A 21,765-nucleotide genomic window follows, 5' to 3' on the forward strand; every position below is an offset into this window, starting at 1 on the left:
GTTCTATTTTTATCTTCTATGCATAGTATGTATATTAAGATCAACATAATTGGGAGATGCATCCTGTGCTGAACTAATAAATAATAATAACGAAAGTATGTCTCTGCGCAAGTGGTGACTCAATAGTGCTCCACCAATGAACTTGTAACTCCGGTCCTAAGCCCGGTTGAGAAAGGAGGAAGGTTGGTGTGGAAGGCCTAGAAACCTCAAAAAACCATACCATAAAACATATTAGCATAAAGGCCAGCAGGTGCCCAGTATTAGATGGTAGCCCCATCAGGTACTAGGGAGCTGAGGGCTAATAATCCACACTCACCGAATTTAAATTATTTGAGAAATCAAAGTGAAGCATAGCCGGATTGATCGATCGACGACTACTTTTGGCCTGAAGAGGAAGCTCCAGGAAGCAGTAGGAAATACTGTAAGTCAAGTAAGTCATGAACTTGCGAGAGGGGAAGTGAGTGCAGCTACCAGCTGTTTGCAGCAGCTCCCACTGCTTTGCTCCGCCAACTCGCTTTCTCCCCTTCTCTTCTGTTACGCACGGCCTTGCTCCTCATATTGCAGAGACACAGTATAATATAATTTTCAGAAATGTAGATTTTTAGGGAAACGCTTTCAGCGTGTATTACATGGAATGTCACGTTGGCGTTTGAGTGCCTTCAACGAAACTTGCCCCTTACCAAAGGCATATTTAGAAGGGGTTCAGCGGATCTGTGCCTCCTCCCTCCAAAGAGTTACAATGTTCTAAAATTAAATAATCAAAATATACTAGTTGAGCATTTGTTGCGTTACCGAGGGTTATTGAAACGTCCCGAAGGTTATGAATACTTATGTAGTACAAGTGAGACGAATTAAAATCCTTCAGCGTTCACACAAAATGTCGTCTAGCAAATCTAATCATACAAAACCCTATCGTGATAAACAACAGACTATTGAAAATTGGAATTGCAGCATTCCTGGCAAAGTGATTCGAACAAGTGTTCTCAGGTTACCAGCCAGGATAAGTCTATGTTGGCTTCCATCGTTTCGAGCGCATTCATTGCTCTCATCTTCGGGAAATATAGAAATGGAGACCTGTGTAGGGTTAAATATGTGACAATTGTGGTGCGGAATTTGGATTCTGTCTTTTCATTGGCTCGTTCTGGATCATGTTGTTCTTATTGGCTGCAGCTTTCTTTTTACGGAGGAGCAAGTTCCAGGCGTGAGTGAGCTGGAGTTCCACGTCCCTGTTGAGACTGGTGCTTTCCCGTGATATGACAATGGCTTCTTTTACTCGTCGATCCCAGTAACCGTCACATTTGGCTATTACTTTGATGTGAGCAAATAAAACCCTGTGTCCCTCTGTGATGCTGTGTTCTGCAAGTCCTGACTTTTCACGTTGGAAAAAATCTGATGTTGCGCTGAAGTTCGTTGCGTCGTTGTTCAATGGTGCGTCCAATAAGAACAACAGGGTCCAGAACGAGCCAATAAGAAGACAGAATCCAAATTCCGCACCATAATTGTCACATATCTATCCCTACGCTGGCCTCCATTTCTATATTCCCATGACCCTAAAAAACAGAAGCAAGGTGCTTCCACTGGCTCAACCCACCCCCCAGAAAGGCACTCCCAGTGCAAACAAAGAATGACGGCTGAGGAATACGAGAATATCATTAAAGATGTATTCCCATCACTAAAACAAGTCCGACAAATAGCTGTATTTTAAACACAGCACAGATAAGGCTGATAGTCAGAAGTGGGCGCAATTGAACGAATTGTACTTACCCATCAATGGCACCCAAAACCTACTCACCCAGAACCAACCCGTAAGGGGCCATGAAAGGTTCTCTCCAATAGCAGTCCACAACCCCTCGGCGTTTTTGCAACTTGCAAAAACAAAAAAAAAAACAAAAAAAATTCTCTGCTCAGCCAGAGGAAATGTAATGACGGTTACCACCTACGACAGCGCCACATATAATGCGTTACTCCAAGAACTCAGAGATGCTGGAGCGGAGTTCCATTATATTAAATCCCAGAACTGCCGACCCCATAAATACGTCATAAAACAACTAATCAAAAAGATGGACATCCCCGAAATCGAGTCACCGGGCTCAATTCGGAGGTAGTCCGAATGAAGCGATTCGACCAAATAACCAAACCAAGAGTCCCCTCTTCATTATATTTTGTCAGAATCTTTGACGCGCCAAAGGATAAGATCCTACGGCTGAAAAACTGGAAGAACTGATGCAATGTGAGATAACGGTTGAGGACTATCAACCCCCAAAAACCGTCTTACAGTTCCATCAATGTCAAGGGTTCCACCACAGCAGGAATACTTGTTTTATCAAACTCAGATGCGTGAGCTGCAGGGCTAATCATGATGTCTCAGAATGCGACAGAGACGCTAACCCAGTCAAATGCGCAAACTGTAAGGGTAACCACGCAGCCAGTGCAAGGATCTGCACTGTGTTTCATAGGGTAAATCAGGGAGCTAAGCTTAGGCAGCACACTCCCCAGTTCCCAAACACCAGCAAAAGCAAAAACGTCTCCACAAAGGCTACTACAAACACCACAACTTCAAACTGCTCAAAGCAAGACAAAACCCAGCTCAGTTCCCAAACCCCGACAAAGAAAGTACCAAATACTCCTCCTCAAAAGCTCCCTCAGAGCATACAAACAGCGCCCGGAACAAAAACAGCTCCAATTGCGCTACTACCGACACCCACCCCAGCTCCATCCAAGAAGCAGGTGACAAAGGCCACACCTACATCAAAGCTCCAACCCCCACAGCCAAAACCGGAGGCACACGGTTGGCTCCCCAAAATGTATGAGGCACTCCAGCAGAGCATGCAGCAAATGAAACAAATGCGAGCTGTCATGTCCCAAACCATGCAACAGATGATAGCCATATGCGCCCAATTGACAAATACACTCGCCGTCACTAATGGTAGGCAGTCATAGACAACCCCAATCCTCACAATTGATCAACTGGAACTCCAGAGGTCTCTTAGGCAGAATGAATGAGTTCTACCCCTGGATTCTTGAAAAACAACCAAGAATAGCTCTCATTTGCGAGACGCATCTAAAACCAACCGACAACCTATACATTCCAACATACGCGATACATAGGGAAGACAGAACCGACTGTAAACAGGCATCACGAGGAGTGGCTATTCTTATTAAAGAAAACATAGTCCACTGCCGCATTACGATACCCAAACTTAAAACGTTAGAAGCAATAGCAATCAAGGCAACTATGGAAAATAGAGATATCCTATTCATAGCAGCCTACAGGACCCCAACAAAATAGAACAACTGGATACCCAAGATATTGATAGGCTCCTCAACCTTGAACCATCAGTCCTTATCGGTGGAGACATTAACGCCAAGCACAGTAGAGTCCACAACCAGAGCGGCAATAGACTCTTCCGATACATTCAGAATACACCAATATTGGTGTACTTGCCAACCACCCCGACTTATTATCCGGACGACCCCAAAGTACTACCAGACTTACCTGACAGAAATTCTTAAGGACCCGCGTATAATAACGGATCAAGAATCGCTATCGCCATTCACTTCCGAACACAGTGCTTGTCATTTTATTTGACAAACCAAGAACCAAAGCCCCATACAGGAGATTCAACTACCTGCGGGTCAACTGGGAAACATTCAAAACCGACCTGCGAAAAGAATTGAATTTGAGTGTAAAATTGTGGGTGCGTCAGCACTAAGGCTATTTTGCACCCGTCACATTATACGGGGTCCAGCCCCTTATCGTTACAAATAACAACTCTATCGTTGCAGAACTAAAATCATAAAATATTAAAATGTTCTGACTTTCGTTAAAAGCTGAGGCTGTAAAGGGGCACTCAACACACATAAGGACAAAAGAACAGGAAAAGATACACAAAATTATACTGGCCATGAGGCCAGTCGCCAGAGCCTCGTTAGTCTTCAGTCCAGGGTGCACTAACGTGGAAGTGAGGTTGACATTTGGGTGTACTACGTGGAAGGTCACCCCTTACACCCCATCTGCGAAAAGAATTCACAAATAATAAATACCGTGAACCAGTTCAAGCAGCAGCACAAATCGATGAACGCGCAGCTTCAATTACAGTAAACATTAAAGGAGCAATGACCAAGCACGTCCCCTTGCATAAACCAATGCAACCGGATTCCAAACTAGCAAGCCATATGCAAAACACGATAACGCTCAGAAACAAAATACGCAAACTTTTCATGCGTACCCGCAGACCATTCTACAAACAGGAACGAAAAGCCCTGTCAAAGGAAATAGAAGCTGAAGACATTAAACGATTCCGCAGACAAAAATGGTCAGCAAGAGTCGAATAGCTGTCGAACACCAAAGACCTCTCGCTTTTTTAAATTCACGAGAAGGCTAAGTAGAACAAATATAGACATGCCCAACCTTCATGGAAAAAACTGTCTCACTTACAATAATATCGACAAAGCTAAAGCCTTATCAGACATCCTAGAAGAAACGTTCCAGCCGAACGAGAATATCGATATAGACCCAGACGATGAAGATGAAACAATCAACATCGTCGAGGAAGCAGAAGAAAATGAGGAAATCATCCCAACAAATGTTACGGAAATACTAAATATCATCAAATACCTACAGAACAATAAAGCCCCAGGACCAGACGGGATACAAAATGTGATCTTTAAACACATTCCCATCAATCTGGTTCAAGCAATGGTAATACTGTTCAACTCATGTATGACCACCCAATATTTTCCCAAATATTGGAAAACAGCAAAAATCATATGCCTTCCAAAACCAGGAAAAGATAAAAAAAATTCCCCAAAACTACAGACCCATAAGTCTGTTTAACAACATGTGGAAAATCCTCGAAAGAGTTCTATACAAAAGACTCCACTTCGAGGCCCAAGAGAAAGAACTAATCCTGGCAGAACAATTTGGCTTCAGACGAAAACACTCCACAGTGCACCAGCTCATACGATTACTGGAACACATCACGGAGCACTATAACAAAAACAAAGATACAGGCATGATCCTGCTTGACATCGAAAAGGCCTTCGACAGAGTCTGGTACGAAGGCCTTATCCATAAGCTGATCAAACATAAAATTCCGCAAAAGATGATTAAACTACGTAATAAATTGTTACCTAGGCAAAAGACCAGACATGGAGCTATGATGTACTGAAGAGTACATCAACATCCCCATCTGAGCCTGTTGACTAAGGTCGGGCACCACTCACCCCCGCGAGCCCTTTGGGGGCGGGGATTAATATATATATAGGCCTTCCCGATGGTGCAGTGTTAGCGTCTTTGCCTTGTAATCAAGGGGTCCCGGGTTCGATTGCCGGTAAACGCACATAGTTCGGATCCCGCTTTAATCTGTACGTCCAGTACTGATTAGCCTTACTGTGCATAAAGTGGACTTAAAACAACAAATCAATCCAATATATATATATTCCCTGAAGATGAGAGCAATGTATGCGCTCGAAACGTTGGAAGCCAACATAGACTTAAATTGGCTCGTAACCCGAGAACTTGTTCGAACAGACTATTAAGTGTATTTGTTCTTCTTCATCGTAGTTTTATTATACATAATATAATACAAATACAATAAATAAAGGGGGAACCCCTTAAAAAAAGCCTCCTCCACGCGCCTACTTTCAGCAGTAGGCGTTTATGTCCTGTTACATTTAATAATAAATCAGAGCCAAGACTTCAGTTCCATGGAATGACGGTTCCCAAGTTTATTTTGTGTGTGTAATAGGGTGGATCGAAAAGCCGTTTTTTTCGAAATCGGTCTGCGGCTAGTGCTTAACGTTTGTGGTTGGTAGTCCTTATAAACCATAAAAAATTTCAACTTGATCGGATAATATCTTCAGGCTGCGCCTTTTAGTCAAAATTTTAAATTTTTATGAAAAAATGTCAAAAATTTGCAATTTTCCTGATGGTTTCTGGATGTTTCATATATTGCTTGTATGTTGCTTAACATTAACGATTTAGTGTGTAAATAGTTTCTTAGTTCGCCAAAATTCGTCAAAAAACGCCAAATATACAGTAACAAATTACTCGACCCCACCGACTTAAATTTACCAAAAACGATAAGGTAATGTGATAGGAAGTAAACTGCAGCTCTTAGTTTATCGACTAATCGACTATCCAACACTTACCATGAAAAGGTAGATGAAAATACTTTAATAACACCAGAACTTGCGTTGCTTATATCCTGCACCTGTAGGACTCTTCTTCCGTCACCCTAGTGCTCCCATCGCCCGTGCGAGGCAAAGCGAATGATACCTGTTCTAACTTGTTTGATGTTGATGGAGCAAGAACGATCCCAGCGACTGTGCCGTTGCGAGTACGGTTTGTGCGTCAGTCAGTTCGGACGGAGCAAATGAAGCGTGTTGTTATAAGTCTACGTAACAAGTGTGATATTGCAAAGTGCGTGTCAAAAACTACTGTTGAATCTTGTAAATCTGTGGATTGAAAAGACTGCGAACAGGAAATATAACAATGCCGCCCTTGCCTCGAGGGCAGAAGAAGTCAGCTGTGTTCGATATTTTAGGGAAATCGGAGGATCTGAATGATAACCAGTTACCAACATTTTTGAGTGTCATACAGTGTTTCAATTACGTTTAAGCGGAAAAAACAGTAGCTTTGAACGGCAAATCCCCTTCCGGGAAAGACATTGATAACATTGTTGCAAACCGAATAATGAATATTTGGACGAAAGCTTCGATCCCAACGGTGTCTTTGAAGAGAGTGAAGGACCTTGTAAACTGTGAACATGTTAAAGTGCAGAATTTGAATAAGCCCTACAGTAAATACAAAAGGAAACCTTCACCGGCATTTGATGTTCAAATGAATACTTGCCTCGAAAGTTCGCGACGCCTATTTGACATCGTTTCCTGCAAGTGTGTGAACTACAGTGCCTGCAAATGCTCTCTCAAAATACCTGAAATGGACAAGGAATTTTTAGAAGACCAGAGAACAGATCGAAAAATGTGCATTGGAAGATAAGACATCCCGACAACGAAAATAAATCTGAAAAGATTAAAAAGGAAAGAAACCGACAAGCTTAGCTTGGAAAAACGTACAGAAGAGCGTTCGTCGTCAGAAGTGCGGCAAGTGGACGAAGCTGAAAATGTTGAAGACAAGGAAGACTTACCTGGTGATGATGAAGATGGAGAATTCATTCCGCAAAAGAAGAAGTTTAACTCGAGAACAAGTAGTCAGACCAGGGTCAATCTGAGTTCGTTTTCGCGTGCATGTGAGAGGCGTGGTGTGTCAGACAGAGTAGCTGCACATTTGGCGTCAAGTCTTCTGAGTGATATAGATAAAACACTACCTCAAAAGGAGAAATTTAACATTGTTATAGACAGAAACAATGTCAGGCGACAGCGCTCACGAACGCGACAAACACTGCAAGAACAACAATGTCCCCAGAACAAGAAAATTTTGTCGTTGTACTTCGATGGAAGGAAAGATTCTACTTTGGTGAAAGAGACATGTGAAGAGACTGGAAAAACGTACCAACGGACTTGTCAAGAAGAGCACATTTCTCTCATCGAGGAACCTGGTTCATTCTACCTTACCCATGTTACTCCCAAAACAGCCGACGCAGAAGGAGCAACTGCCGCTATTTGGAACTTTCCCTGCGAAGAAGGCATAGATTAGACGGAATTGTCGTGCATAGGATCCGACGGAGAGAGGAAGAACACGGAGAAGCACACCGGCATCATCCGGCGTTTAGAAGAATATATCCAGCGTCCTCTCCAATGGATTGTGTGTCAATTGCATTCTAATGAACTGCCCCTAAGACACATTTTTGAGAAAATTGACGGCAAGACATCCGGCCGAAGGGATTTCATGGCGACGTAGGAAAGAGCTTGTCTACCTTCCAAGACCGGCCAGTTATCGTCCAGTTCGAAAAAATTGAAGCAGTTCTTCCTGATATTGACGGTGATGTTCTCAGCAAAGACCAGGCTTACCTCTACAAAATGTGCCAGGCTGCAAACAGTGCAGTGTGTCCAGATGATCTTGCGATGTGTCTTCCTGGGCCCATTCATCATCTTCGATGGCTGACTCTTGCAGGGCACATCCTTCGACTGTATGTAGCAACGTCAAATCCATCACCTGCTCTTAAGACATTGACAGAATTTGTCGTTAAAGTTTACGCTCCCATGTGGTTTTACATCAAATGCAATAGAACTATCAAGGACGCGTCAAATAACCTGTGGCTAACATTACAGAAAATGGAGTACTTATCAAACGATTTAAAGACTTTTCTCTATGAACGTCTTCAAAATCATGCTTTCTGGGGGTATCCAGAAAACATACTTGCTGGTATGTTGGGATACAGTCGCCAAAATGTGCGTGAAAACGCGGCGAAGAAGATCCTGGAAGCAAGAAAAAACCAAAGCCAACCAAATTAGAAAATTCCCCCCCCCCCCCAGTGATTAACTTTAATGCCAAAGATTACACAGATTTAGTGCACTGGGGAAAAGAAGAAATAACATCGCCTCCAGTAGCACACTTACTTACCAATGAACACTTAGAAGAGATCGCAGCAGGAAGGGACGATTCCCTAGGAAAACTGCAGATTTTTTTTGACCTACCGTGCCATAGCCAGGCAGTGGAACGGTGCGTCAATGATGTAACTGCTGCATCAATTGCTGTATGTGGTTATGACTCCCTAGTTGACTATATTAGAGCTCGATCGTAGGACAGGAAAATATTACCAAAGTTTGATACCAAAGCGGACTTTAAAACCTAAATAGGCCAGTCTACCTGGGTGGGTAGGCGGGCGGCGCTCGATTGCAGCCACCTCCTCGTGGTGCGTGCTGGATAGTCGATTAGTCGATAAACTAAGAGGTGCAGTTTACTTCCTATCCTATAACCTTATCGTTTTTGGTAAATTTAAGTCCGTGGGGTCGAGTAATTATAGCGGGTTATTGCTTACCCAACATCCGTAACATTTCTGTATATTTGGCGTTTTTTGACGAATTTTGGCAAACTAAGAAACTATTTTCCCTGATTCAAACACACTAAATCGTTAATGTTAAGCAACATACAAGAAATATATGTAATGTTTTGCCATTAAATCACTCCATAAACATCGAGAAACCATCAGGAAAAATTGCAAATTTTTGACATTTTTTCATAAAAATTTAAAATTTTGACTAAAAGGCGCAGCCTGAAGACTTTATCCCATCAAGTTGAATTTTTTTATGGTTTATAAGGACCACCAACCACAAACTTTAAGCACTAGTCCCAGACCGATTTCGAAAAAAACGGTTTTTAGATCCACCCTAGTGTGTAAACTATATTGTTTCAAAACTATTGATTTACAATAGTGATGCAATGGAAGTGGGATATGTTCTGGTTTCGAGAACAGGTTGGTTTACAAGAAATTTGTATCATGATTTTTTTTATTGTTGGTTGTATGGTGTAAGCGTACGAAAAGAAGATTCGTTCAATGTTATATCTTACTTGAATTAAGGCGATATAGTGAAAAAATTCAGAATACCAGACAAGTTTGTCAGATTGGTAGAACTGACAATGAAGAGTAACTTTACCTCTGTATGCATCCAAGCAAAATTGGGAGATTTATTTGATGTAATGCAAGGACTGAAGCAAAGAGATGGACTGACCACCTCATCTTCAACCTGGTGTTGGAATACGTTATCAGGCAGCTTACTTGATACCAGAGGCACTCTACAATACAAATCTACACAAATAGTTGGATATGCAGACGATATTAACATCATGGGTAGATCACTAAGAAGAGTAAAGGAAGTATTTAAGGACCTGAATGAGGAAGGCAAGAAAGTTGGACTAAAAATAAACGAGAATAAGACAAAAATATTAATCCAGTCAAGGAAAAGAAGAAACTGTGAACAGAACATGGTAATAGAAGACTTTAACATAGAAATGACCAACAACTTCTCATACCTAAGTACAAACCTGAATGTTAAAAATGAAGGAATAGCAGAAATACAAGCACGTGTTCAAACAGCAAATAAGGCCTACTTCTCGATATTACCTTTAATCAGATGTAGAGATGTCAATTGGAAAGCTCGAGTGACGGTATACAAAACACTCATTCATAGTATTGTAGTATATGGATGTGAAGCATGGACTCTTACGGAACACGCTGCTAACAAACTCGACTCATTCGAGCGTAAAATCCTACGAAGGATCTTTGGCCATATTCAGTCACAAGGAGTGTGGAGAATTAGATAAAATGACGAAATTTATAAACTTTATAAGGAAGTACCTCTCTCCATATATATAACAATAAAAATACTAAACTGGACTAGCCATGTAGCTAGAATAGATGAGCACCGGATACCAAAGAAGATGCTAGGAGGAAACATGGGAGGAAGAAGACCTGCAGGAAGACCAAGGATCAGATGGGAGGATAGTATCCAGAAGGACGCAGACTCCATCCTTCACTTTAAAAAAAATTGGAGAAGGGCAGCCCAAGTCAGGACGTTTTGGAGGAAGAAAGTTGGGGAGGCCATAGCCGGAAAACTAGCCGAAGCGCCATAGGTAACAGGTAACTTGATTTAAGATGTATGATAGGTTGGTGATGAAGTATTAAATAGCAAATGATTTATTTGAATTTACAGTTTAAAGTATTAAAGCTGAATCTGTTTCATTCGATTTGATTATAATGTGACTATATGTCCACAAATTCGTGATAAGATGTGTTAATTGGGATACTTTTGCCATTACTATTACCGTTATGTTGTGGAATCAGAGGTACAGTCACCGGCAATATAATTGAGACACCTATATCCTGAAATACACGCTTCCCTGCGTAATATGTGTTGCCTAACTCTACGGGGGTGGTAGAAGTTGCCATTGATAATTTGCTATTAAAATTTACTTCAAGCCCTAGAGCATCGTTTCTCAACCTATGGGGCGCGACTCACTGCTGGGTCCTGATGGGGACATTTGGTGGGTCGCGAAGTCTGGTTCGAAAACTTATTTACTGTGTCTTAAAAAAACTACTACATATAAATTACTTAGATATATTGTTTCAACAATTTTAATTCAGCCCGTGTTTTACGTAGTCTAAACTCTTTGCTGTTATTCGCGCTCTACCATTGTATCTTACCGGCATCTCTCGATTTCAGCATCTGTGTTTACTTACACCTTTGACTCGAGCAAATTAATCTTTAAAATGACATATTTACTTTTCTGAAATGAAGTATGTGTAATTTGTTTAAGCAAGCGTAAAAGAGGGTTTCTTAAAGTACTCGATCTTTCTCGATATTCCAAAACAACATTATGTAAAGAACATGCATTAGAACTCAGTGTTGTTTTATTTTTTGTAGGGACACGATACAACTGCAACTGCTATAAGCTTCGCTCTATACTTACTCGGCTCACACCCCGATTATCAGGTATGTATGTTACTTCATCATCTACGTACTTCCTCTCTCTCTCTCTCTCAATGTGAAAGTGCTCTTGAACCTGATTTCTGAAAATTAAATGCAATGCTGTAACCTTAGCTTATCTGTGCTGTCACCCTATTGTCATTTATAATTTAGTTAGAAGGTAGAAGGTATTTTACATATTGTTTATTTTAACTTCTTGATTTACCTGTGTTTTGCATTGTGCTCCCCAACCCGTGACATCAAAAACATTTTTTTCTCCATGATTTATTTTTCATCACACAATTCACAAAAATTCAAAGAAATTTATTAAGTGAAGAGGCAGAGTTTCGTCTGTCCCACCCATTGAACTGTATATAACTTGAAAGCTCGCTGCAACGCTGATCGGCTGCGGAAACTGAAGCCACTTTTGCGATTAGTTTCTCCAGGGAAGAAGGGAAGAAAACGTGGTGATCCCATAAGCTAACGTGTATTTACTCGCCACTTTGCTTTCGTATAGCACCAAAAAAAAAAAAAAACTAATTTAACCATATTTATGCATTCGGCGCTATAAGTGATTATATTATTAAGGGTTTCTTTGCTACATTAATAGTTGACATGTGTTTTTTCGAAAATTTTTCCCGTCTTAAGTTGATTGAACATGGTACGGTCGTGTTCGCGTTTGGGTGTACAAATCTTATAGATAATTGTCCGGGTGTCCACTTTTATCGGTAAATATTAATCTTACAATATGATTATACGTCTAAATGTATTTGTTAAAGTTGATGACGGTTATATGTTATATGTGAAATTTTATAGCGAAAGATTTCGAATGTGTTTAGTTACATGCACGTTTTTCATACACTGTCTCAAGAAATTGAACTTTGAAATAACCAATATCATTATACGTACCTATTGTACTATGTATAATTTAGAGGATGGAATCAATCAATCAATCATAACTAATAAATATATGAAATTAGTTGAGTGATGGAGAGAAGCTAACCAGAAGTAACAAAGGGAATTTAAAAAAATAATCTCTGGGTAGATGGTAGTAAAATATTAATTTTATCTACATGACATGATTACGAGCAATTTGTGTATTTGTTGGCATGTCAAGCAGAAGTTCCGAAATTTTAATCGTGCACAAAAAAAGTGCCTCGATATTATGGGTCATTGAATGGATATTTTTCGTAAGACGTACAGGAAGAAAAAAAAATTAGTTAAGTTTAATGCTGTCAGCTGAAAGACAAGATGAGTGGACATTTGCATGTAGTGTCGCATTTATAAATAAGTAAATATGGATCCGTGCATTAAAACTAAATTTATTTTCTTCCCCATATTTCTTAGATGGTTTGAACCCAATCGTGCTCGGAGTGTCGCTCTGATATCAACAATAATATTCGGACTTGTTAGCAGAGCGTACTACGGCGCCAGATGTTCCGGGTTTGAATCCAGGCCTGGGCATGAGTGTTTGTGTTTGTCCATTCATCAATTCCATCATATCATTATTCATCCCCATGTTTGCAATTAGCCAAAAGTGGCAGAACAGCGAAGTAATATAAACTAAATCAATCAACAATAATATTGTTGCAAGTTATAACACGATGCGGACAGCAGCTGCGGAGTTCTCAATATAAATCAACTTTTACCAAGAAGTTCTTAGAAATACATTTATACCCTTATTTTAATCTTAAATCCCGTGGTGTTTGAATATAGGTGACGTACTCATTGTAATGTTATCTCAAAATTTACAGCTTTCATTTCGTAAATAATCTGTTGTAAAAATCCATTTGCCGCAATAGAAAAATTCGTCTGCTTCAGCTTTTCTTCCCCCGCTTCCTGGCATAAGTAAGCGAGAGAATGGCTTCACTTTTGCACGTAAAGCAGTCCTTCCATGTTATATAGTTCAATGGTCCCACCCGAGACACAAAACTGTTCACTTAATGCTACAAATATTTGAAAGTATTTTAACGTTAGTTATGTTTAATCAACAGTGTTAAGTTTCATATTTTATTGAAGAGAAGCAATAAGTTAATGTTGCTTAACTACCAGTAAAATAATTACTTTAATATAAGAAATGTAGTCTGCCTGTCCCACCTGTGACTATGGAATCCCCCATATATAAAACAAAAATTACGCAATACTACAAACACGTAATTTTAATTATATCATTTTTACTAAAAATGAAGGTTGTTTATATTTTAACTTTTCAGTAGGAACGGTTTCAAGCATAGGCGTCCAGAAAGGGAAGCAGGGAGGAGCCACGTCCCCCCCCCACCCCCACAGGAAAAAGCGCGAAAATAACAACCGCGAAATGGATTAATCGCGAAATGAAAATTGAACATTGGAATAAGCGCAAAAGGAACAACCGCGAAACTGATTAAGCGCGAAAGGAATAAGAGCGAAAAGATTAAGCATGACGGATTAAACCCGGAAGGAATAACCGCTTAGGAATAAGCGCGAAAGGAGCAACCGCGAAACGGATTAACCGCGAAAATTTACTTTCGCCCTTAATCTCTTTCGCGGTAGTTTGTGCGACCCGAATTTCCGAACAGCAGCCTGAATCCTGTTTGCCACAGTGATGTTCTATCACAGGACTAGTAACTATAGCAACTTGGAGATGTATGCTGACCAATGGTATAAATGGGCCGATATGAGGCGGTATGGCATACCGGTAGTAAATTAAGATGCTGAAAACCATACCGTCAGTGATTTTTTTTAAAAAAATGACACTTATTTATTGGTGCTCATCGCCCAAGTAGCTACGCAAGGGCCAACAATGTACTAACTCATTTCTCTCTCTTTCTCTCTCTCTCTCTCTCTCTCTATCTTTTTCTTTCTTTCTCTCTCTCTCTCTTTCTTGCACGTTTGAGTTGTACCATTCACTACTCCCCCCGCCGCCGTCCAAGGCCGAGCGCTTCTTTTCTATCATACGTCATTAGAAACGCAACAGTGGCGTCGAGAATGTGCTAGAAATTTCTAAATTGCAACAAACAGAGGAATCAATTAACCAGTGGCGTAGCAAGGGTTTGGCGAAGTGGGCGATCGCCCGGGCCCTCGCGCATGAAAGGGCCTCGCTTCTCATGAAGTTGAAACAAAAAATGTATTAAATAGAAGTGAGGGGGAAAAAGATGGAAAAGTTATTTTTTTTAGGCAATAAAATTAAAACATTCTGTTTTTATCTGGATTTAAGTTCTACTTAAATTTTATAATACGTAAAATCAAGGGAGTAACATACAGGCGGGCAGCATCTTTCTTTGCACTTTTTTGAAAACATTTATAGAACCTTTTAATCTTTTCTCTACCATAATTTTGCACCTTAAAATCCTTTCCCTACTGATCATGTATGTTAATTTTGTGGTTGATTTTTGTGGTCTTAGGAACTTCTGCAGTAGTGAGTGGTTTAATGTACAATACTTTATTACTGATAATAATTTATTAGTTATTACAATTCGTACGTGGCAGAAATAAAGAATGGATGTCATTTGTGGTGATAAAAGAGAGAGAATGAGAATCGATGTATTATTTCAGAAAACATACACAAAAAAATTGTATCAAAGATTGTATCAAAAGACAGGTCTGTGCATAACGTGCATACCGGCAGTAATTTATTTACAATTCGACCACTGATGCTGACAGCACCAAACCTCACCTACCTAACAACTCACGTATGCATTTATAAAGCGTATTTGTACAACAGACAATATACTTGACGTCATAGCAGTCACTGCAGAAGATATCTCCAAATTGCTGAAGATGTCGTTAGCAGCGCTTGTAACTCTATAGTTGAACTCTTTCATTCTAGGTGGCAGCTCTATGCAGAACCACTGGACAGATTGAGACCAAATATCTTGCAGCTTGGTGTTCTGAAATAGTTGAGTTTCCTCATGTACAGTGGTGGAAAAAAGTTCTTCCCCATAAGACTTTAATGGCTGTAAATAATGCCGGAAGGGTAGGCAACACACATTGCACCATTAGGTGATCGGGTGATTCTGTCTGTCTCAAGAGCAACTCGTCTTTCATGCAAAAGCCAACAGGCACAGGAAATGTAGGAAAGTCACGTGACTTGTCAGGTGGAATGTAGTTCGTCAGAAAATCGCCTTTTCTCAACCCAGGTCGCAGAACCGACAAGAGCTACCCGTTATATCTCCGAAAATGATTCCCCTAAAAACGTTGAACGAAACGCTAAAACAATTCTTGCCTTAATTACTGTATGTGCCGCAGTAGCACAGTCGTTAGGGCGTTTTATTACCATGCGAGAGATCTGGGTTCGATCCTCGATGGGGGATAATCAGGATTTTGTCCACCTGTTCAAGCTGCTTCGGTGCCCACCCAGCGTCGTATAAAGTCGGTACCTGGAGGAAACTCTGGGGAAGAAAGGGGGGTATGGTGGCCAGGGGCATGGTGCTGATCACATCATTCCCACCTTCCGCCTGATGAAGAAAGCGTGGGGCCTTACTCCACTAACTCCACACCCCCTATACGCCTTCATTGCTTGGTGCAAACCACAAGGTAGGACTTTGCATTTTAATTTACTATACATCCCAATTTTGTCGTAACAAAACTTCCCAAAATCTCTACGTCGGCTTTCTTCCAAGTTCCGTAGGGATGTGAATAGGCTCCAATATTTCTTGAGACAATTCATACATGTTATATTTCCTTATAAGAACAACAGCCGATATATATTTTGTGTCTTTTTTTTTGGCGGGGAGGTATAATCCAAACATGTGAGGTGATCCTTTTCCCACTACTCACTCCATTCTCAGAAATAAATCGCAATTCCAAACACTGAAAATGCAGCACTTTCTACATCTTAGCATGCAAATATCTACATAGTAGCAAAGTAATGTGTGGAAAGAAAAAAAATAACGATTTGTAACGGCACTCTGGAAATCTTTTACAAGTAGTTTATTTTTTTCAATTTGAACAGAAATTCATAACATTCATTAACGATTCCAATATTGACAAAAGAATAGCTTAGGCGTTCTGCTACTTTCAATTCTTGATTATCGTAGTCACCGTAACTAACTCTCTCTCTCTCTCTCTCTCTCTCTCTCTCTCTCTCTCTCTCTCTCATCCTTCCCGATGGCGCTGTAGTAGAGGAGTCGCATTGTAATCAAGGAGTCCCCTGTTCGATACCCGGTGGAGACACAGTGGTTAGGATCCCACTTTAAACTGTAGATGCAGTCTCGATTAGCCTTTGTGTGCATAAAGTGGACTTAAAATACCAAATGAAAATAAAAATAAAAATCACCGTAACTCTCTACAAAGCCAGAGGATCCATTTTTGAAACCTGTTGAGGCTTAGATGTAGCATTGCATTCGTATCATTACCCATCACCTTCGTCGTCGCGATTATCGCAAGAGGTAAAAATGCGACACAAAATAACCCAAACAAAAGCTTGGAATCAATCTGAATATTGGTTACGTTGGATACGTGGTAGAATTGTTTTAAATATCACTTCCTGTGATGTAATAGGGTTTTTGATTAAGGACCATTTGTATAATGCATGTCGTTGATGCGAACAATAAGTAGTTTCACGTTCACCACACTTTTCGGTTGTTTAGAAATTGTAAGGAAGAAGGATCTCTAAATTTCCGCTTTTACATGTCAATGAAACTTTAAAATAAGTTCAGTGTAGGTCACAAAAGAGATTTACATATTGTTATGATATCTTTTAAACACCACGAAATCTAATTCCAATAGAATACGATACTACTCCTTACGTTCCTATAAATGTTCACCATTAGTCTGGCGAAAGAAAGTAACTAAGATTTCCGTGTTTCCTTGAGGAAAGATAAGGCGCCTGCTTGTAGCGAGCAAGCACCAACTGCTTCGATCAGTGACCTTCACTGCCAGAGTGACTCACAGCAGGCCTGCGCTCGTTCCAGTGTGCGTATAAAACAGGTATTTTATTTCGTTTGTTCCAATCCACAGTTATATCAAGCTAATATTCTAATATTTTCGTAAAATATGTAGTAAACAAGTTGTATACATTATAGTCTTCCAGAGTGTTGTTGCCTGCTATTTACACGCGGGAGATGGGGGTGTTGTAAACAATTCTGAACCCAAAGGTCGAGCACGAAGGAAAAGTTGTGTAAGCATTGGAGGTTATAACAAGGTAATAGAAGTTGAAGGAAATGCTGGAATAAATTATATCAGAAATTGAGTAAAAACAGTTCTCATCACACATAGGGCTATCAGATCACTCGTCAGCGGAAAGTAGGACAAATTGTCTCAAAATGTTGAACACGATCGTATTTGCAGTAACTATAATAGGTTACTAGGACATCTTAGCATATAACGAGAATATGACACATCTTCAGCTGAAAAATTAATGTTGAAGTGAACGGTTGAGTTCAAAATTCCTCAACTGCTAATTAATAGCACGGCTGTATGTGATTTCAACTTATGTATGTAAGACAGAACGTTGTTCGTCGATGTGGGGCCAGGAAGAGAAAACAATCCATGAATTCGGGAAGGAAAGAATTCACAATTTCGTAAACAAAGTCGGGAAGTTCTTGTTTATTAATATGTAAAAAAACTACTATACACTGGGAAAAAACAGAATTGTGTGCCTTATTTCTCCAATAAGGAGAAAAATTACTTGTTACTTCGAACAAATTACCGACACTTATATCGATAAAACTTCACAAAGTAAGCATTTTTATACATATATCCGGACTTTTTTGGATCTAGAAAATCGTGAAGTAATTTCTGAGCTGGGATTGTAATTGTTTTTCCGAACATCCAGTAGCAACCATGCACACTCTTTGATTTAAGCATACTTCTCCAAGGAACCACGTTATCTTAGACTTCCCTCAGTTTTTCTGTTTCTCCATCTAATTTGAAGTTACGTGATGCTCAAAATACGTATAAGACATTTGAGATTTCTTTCAAATTCCTTCCGGAGGCCAGACACAACTATAAAATGTAGGACACGTCCGGAAATAAGATTGATTCTTATAAGTCTTTTTATTTTCTTATTTAGCGTCGTTTTTCTTTCACCTCTTGCTAATCGCGACAACGAGGATGAGTGATATGATGAAATTGATGAAGGGGCACTCACAAAGAACACCCATACGCACGACGGGATTCGAACCCAGGACATCAGACATCGTAGCGCACTGTGCTAACCACTCCGTCACGGACGGAATTCTTATAGCCCTAATCGTTCCTCAAGCATATTTCCTATCTTTAACTACACACGAAACATAATGAACAATCTAAATAAACAGGTGCCAGTTCACACTCTAACCGTAAAAAAACATATGCATGTGAAAATGCAAAATAATATTTATTTTTAGGTAGTTGTGACTTATTATTGTATATTAAAGAAATATATTAGTGATAAAATGACGGAAGTAGAGGAACATCTCCAATGAAACACTCATGCCTTATGGATATTTTTATTTCTTGCCGAACAAGGTTCCGAGTTCGAGTTCCAACCAAAATGGATTCATTGTGTATGTTCATTCATGTCTTTAATAAATCGTCGTCATGAATAATTTAACTTCAGAGGAAGAAAACTGAGGTAATTACTAATAAAAACAATAACAAAACAAATTTGATCTTAAAGCCCTGGCTTTGCGCTACATATTCCATCACGGGGATCATAGGCGTGCGCCCATGGGGCCAGGGGGAGGGCAAATGCACCCCTAATCATGGATGTCTGCAGATTTTTCCACGAAGAGACAAGCAAGGTATTTTTCCATGGGGCATATTACCCCGATAATAGTGTTGCATTATCGCATTCTTGCATCCTCATTATAATAATTAATGTAAATTATTATGACTGAAATCAAATTATACATGTGAAAACGTACTTTTTGGTTGACATTCGTTTTCTAAGGGGAAGATGTGGCTATCCTTGCCTCCCTTTCAGACATCTATGCCCCTATATTATTATATTTTCACCTAGAAATTTAGGATAGATGAATCCTATCGCCGTTATTAAACTATATTATACTCTTAAAGAAAATTAAGTATTTTCAAGCCGATGAAAGTTCAAGGCAACTAATAGTGTTGCCCACGGGACGAGATGGGACAGGCTTTTAAAAATTCGAGACTAGACGAGATTGATCATGTGTCCCGAGACAAACAAATATTTTCGAGACGAGACAGGCCAAAGTCTCGTCTCGTGGGCAACACTAAAGGCAACTACGGGGGAAGGGAGTGCAGTGGCGAAACCCCCCCCCCACAACCTTGAACGGAAATCAATTTTAGGGGGCAAACATGGAAGTAAAGGAAAGCAAGAGTAGCAGAATCTAAGAGTAGCAGGACAACAGGATACTCAAGATGGATTTTGTTTTCACGTCTTTCTTGCATTATTTCTTCCTGACTGCCAAGAGCACCTGCGCGGGGGGGGGGGGCGGAGGGGGGAGGGACAGAGCTGCAATTGCCCCCTTGATTTCAAATTTTATACAAATATAAATACCTTTTGTAAAATATTCTTGCTCGCTTCGCTCGCAATGTCTGCTTTTCTTGCAGTCTAGTCAAGTTCAGAGCCGTAGCTAGGGGTTAATCCTGGACGCCAAACGATCTAAATGAAAAAAATTGTAAAAGAGAATAATATGGCGCTCCATGAATTTTTTTTCCATATTAAATCGACATTGTTTTCATTTTGGATCTGAAAATTTATTGGTCGCTTTGCTCGAAATTTGTTTTCTGTAATGCATTTTATATTACCGAGGAGAGAAGTACTGCTGCTAAAAGGTTTTCTCTTAAGTGCATGAACAATTGTTTGGAGGAAAAGGAACGCGTAGATTTGAGAGACAATTTATATGATTTTTACTGTTGGTATATATGTATATATATATATATATATATATATGTGTGTGTGTGTGTATGTGTGTGTAGGTGTTGTGTGTATATATATATATATGTATGTATGTATTTATATGTGTGTGTGGGGCGGGGGGAGGGGTGTATATATAAACACACCCATCAATGCAATAAAATTTAAACAAGTGAGATGAAATTACGTTATTCTTTTCCGGCCTGAAATATAATCAAGGCTATCCCCCTCTAATCAGAGGGTCTGCGCACGCCTATGACGGGGACTGACACTTTACGTAGGTGTAGACACGCTTCGTACAATTTGATGATATCGCGATTACGTAATGGATGTGCAGCCACTTAACTGAAGCCCCCAAAATTCACATTTTATTACTAAATTGTAAATTAGCATAATATCACATAGTTTACCTATTCATACAAGGGTCGTTCAAGGTTGACCGGGATTTTTGTACGTAAAAAATCGATGAATAGCCGGATCATGATGAAACGTGCGGGTGACGTAATGTATTCCTTCGCGAGTAACTAGCGCCCGGCATGACGTATTTCGCGCATGCGCAGCAGTTGCAGCGAACATGGCGGCAAGCAGTGTGTCTGTGGCTGTGGAGCAACTGTGTGTAATCAAATTTCTCGTGAAGGAGAAAGTGAAACCAGATGAGATTTTCAGACGATTGCAAGCACAGTATGGTGAACAAACGATGTCGCGGACAAGAGTGTACGAATGGTGTGAGCAGTTTCGCGAAGGACGGGAGCTGGTGACAAATGAAGCGCATGGACACATTCGCCCGACTGCAGTCACACCAGTGAATATCGCACGTGTTGAGCAAATGATTCTTGAGAACCGGCGAGAAACAGTGCGGGATATTGCTGCCGAGGTGAATATCAGTGTCGGGAGTGTTGAGACAATCATTCACGACCACTTACGCTTCCGCAAAATCTGTGCAAGGTGGGTTCCCCGCCAGCTGACATTCAATCAGAAGTGGACACGCAGGATGGTCTGTGAACAGCTTCTGAATCGGTTTCGAGCAGAAGGTGATGAATTCTTGCAATCCATCATCACATGTGATGAAACATGGTTGCACAATTCAACCCCAGAGACCAAAAGACGCAGAATGGAGTGGCGGCATAAAGGTTCCCCGCCCCCCCCCCCCAAGAAAAGCAAACACAGCCGTCCGCTGGAAAGATCATGGCAAGTGTCTTCTGGGACATGAAGGGCGTTATCCATGTGGATTTTGTGGACAAAGGGAGCACGATTAATGCCCAGTATTACTCCACATTGTTGAGTGGTGCTCTACGAAAGTCCATTCGCAAGAAAAGACCTGGGATGTTGTCTGGAAATGTCATTCTTCTCCATAACAATGCCCGCCCTCACACGGCCAATGTGACAACAACAACTCTGGCCGACATGCGCTGGGAAGTTCTGCCCCATCCCCCTTACAGTTCGGATTTAGCCCCCAGTGATTATCATTTGTTTGCACCCCTTAAAGAACATCTGGGAGGGAAGAAATTCACGACAGACGAAGCACTGCGGAGCGATGTCCTGCAGTGGCTACGACAACAACAAAGTTCTTTCTACGCCAAAGGAATTCGGGAGCTGCC

At 40.5% G+C, this 21,765-nt stretch overlaps 1 protein-coding gene across 1 annotated transcript in view; it reads left to right on the top strand.

The window, feature by feature from the left end:
* The window catches only part of LOC145987928 (cytochrome P450 4C1-like), a 101,382-nt gene that overhangs the window by 45,097 nt on the left and 34,520 nt on the right, over positions 1–21,765 (top strand). The window contains exon 9 of the mRNA XM_083122747.1: positions 11,329–11,397. Coding sequence (XP_082978873.1) covers positions 11,329–11,397 — 69 coding nt within the window. The remainder of the gene's footprint in view (positions 1–11,328; positions 11,398–21,765) is intronic.

Source organism: Lepisma saccharinum, chromosome 5 (assembly GCF_977018435.1).
Source record: "Lepisma saccharinum chromosome 5, izLepSacc3.1, whole genome shotgun sequence".
NCBI lineage: Eukaryota > Metazoa > Arthropoda > Insecta > Zygentoma > Lepismatidae > Lepisma > Lepisma saccharinum.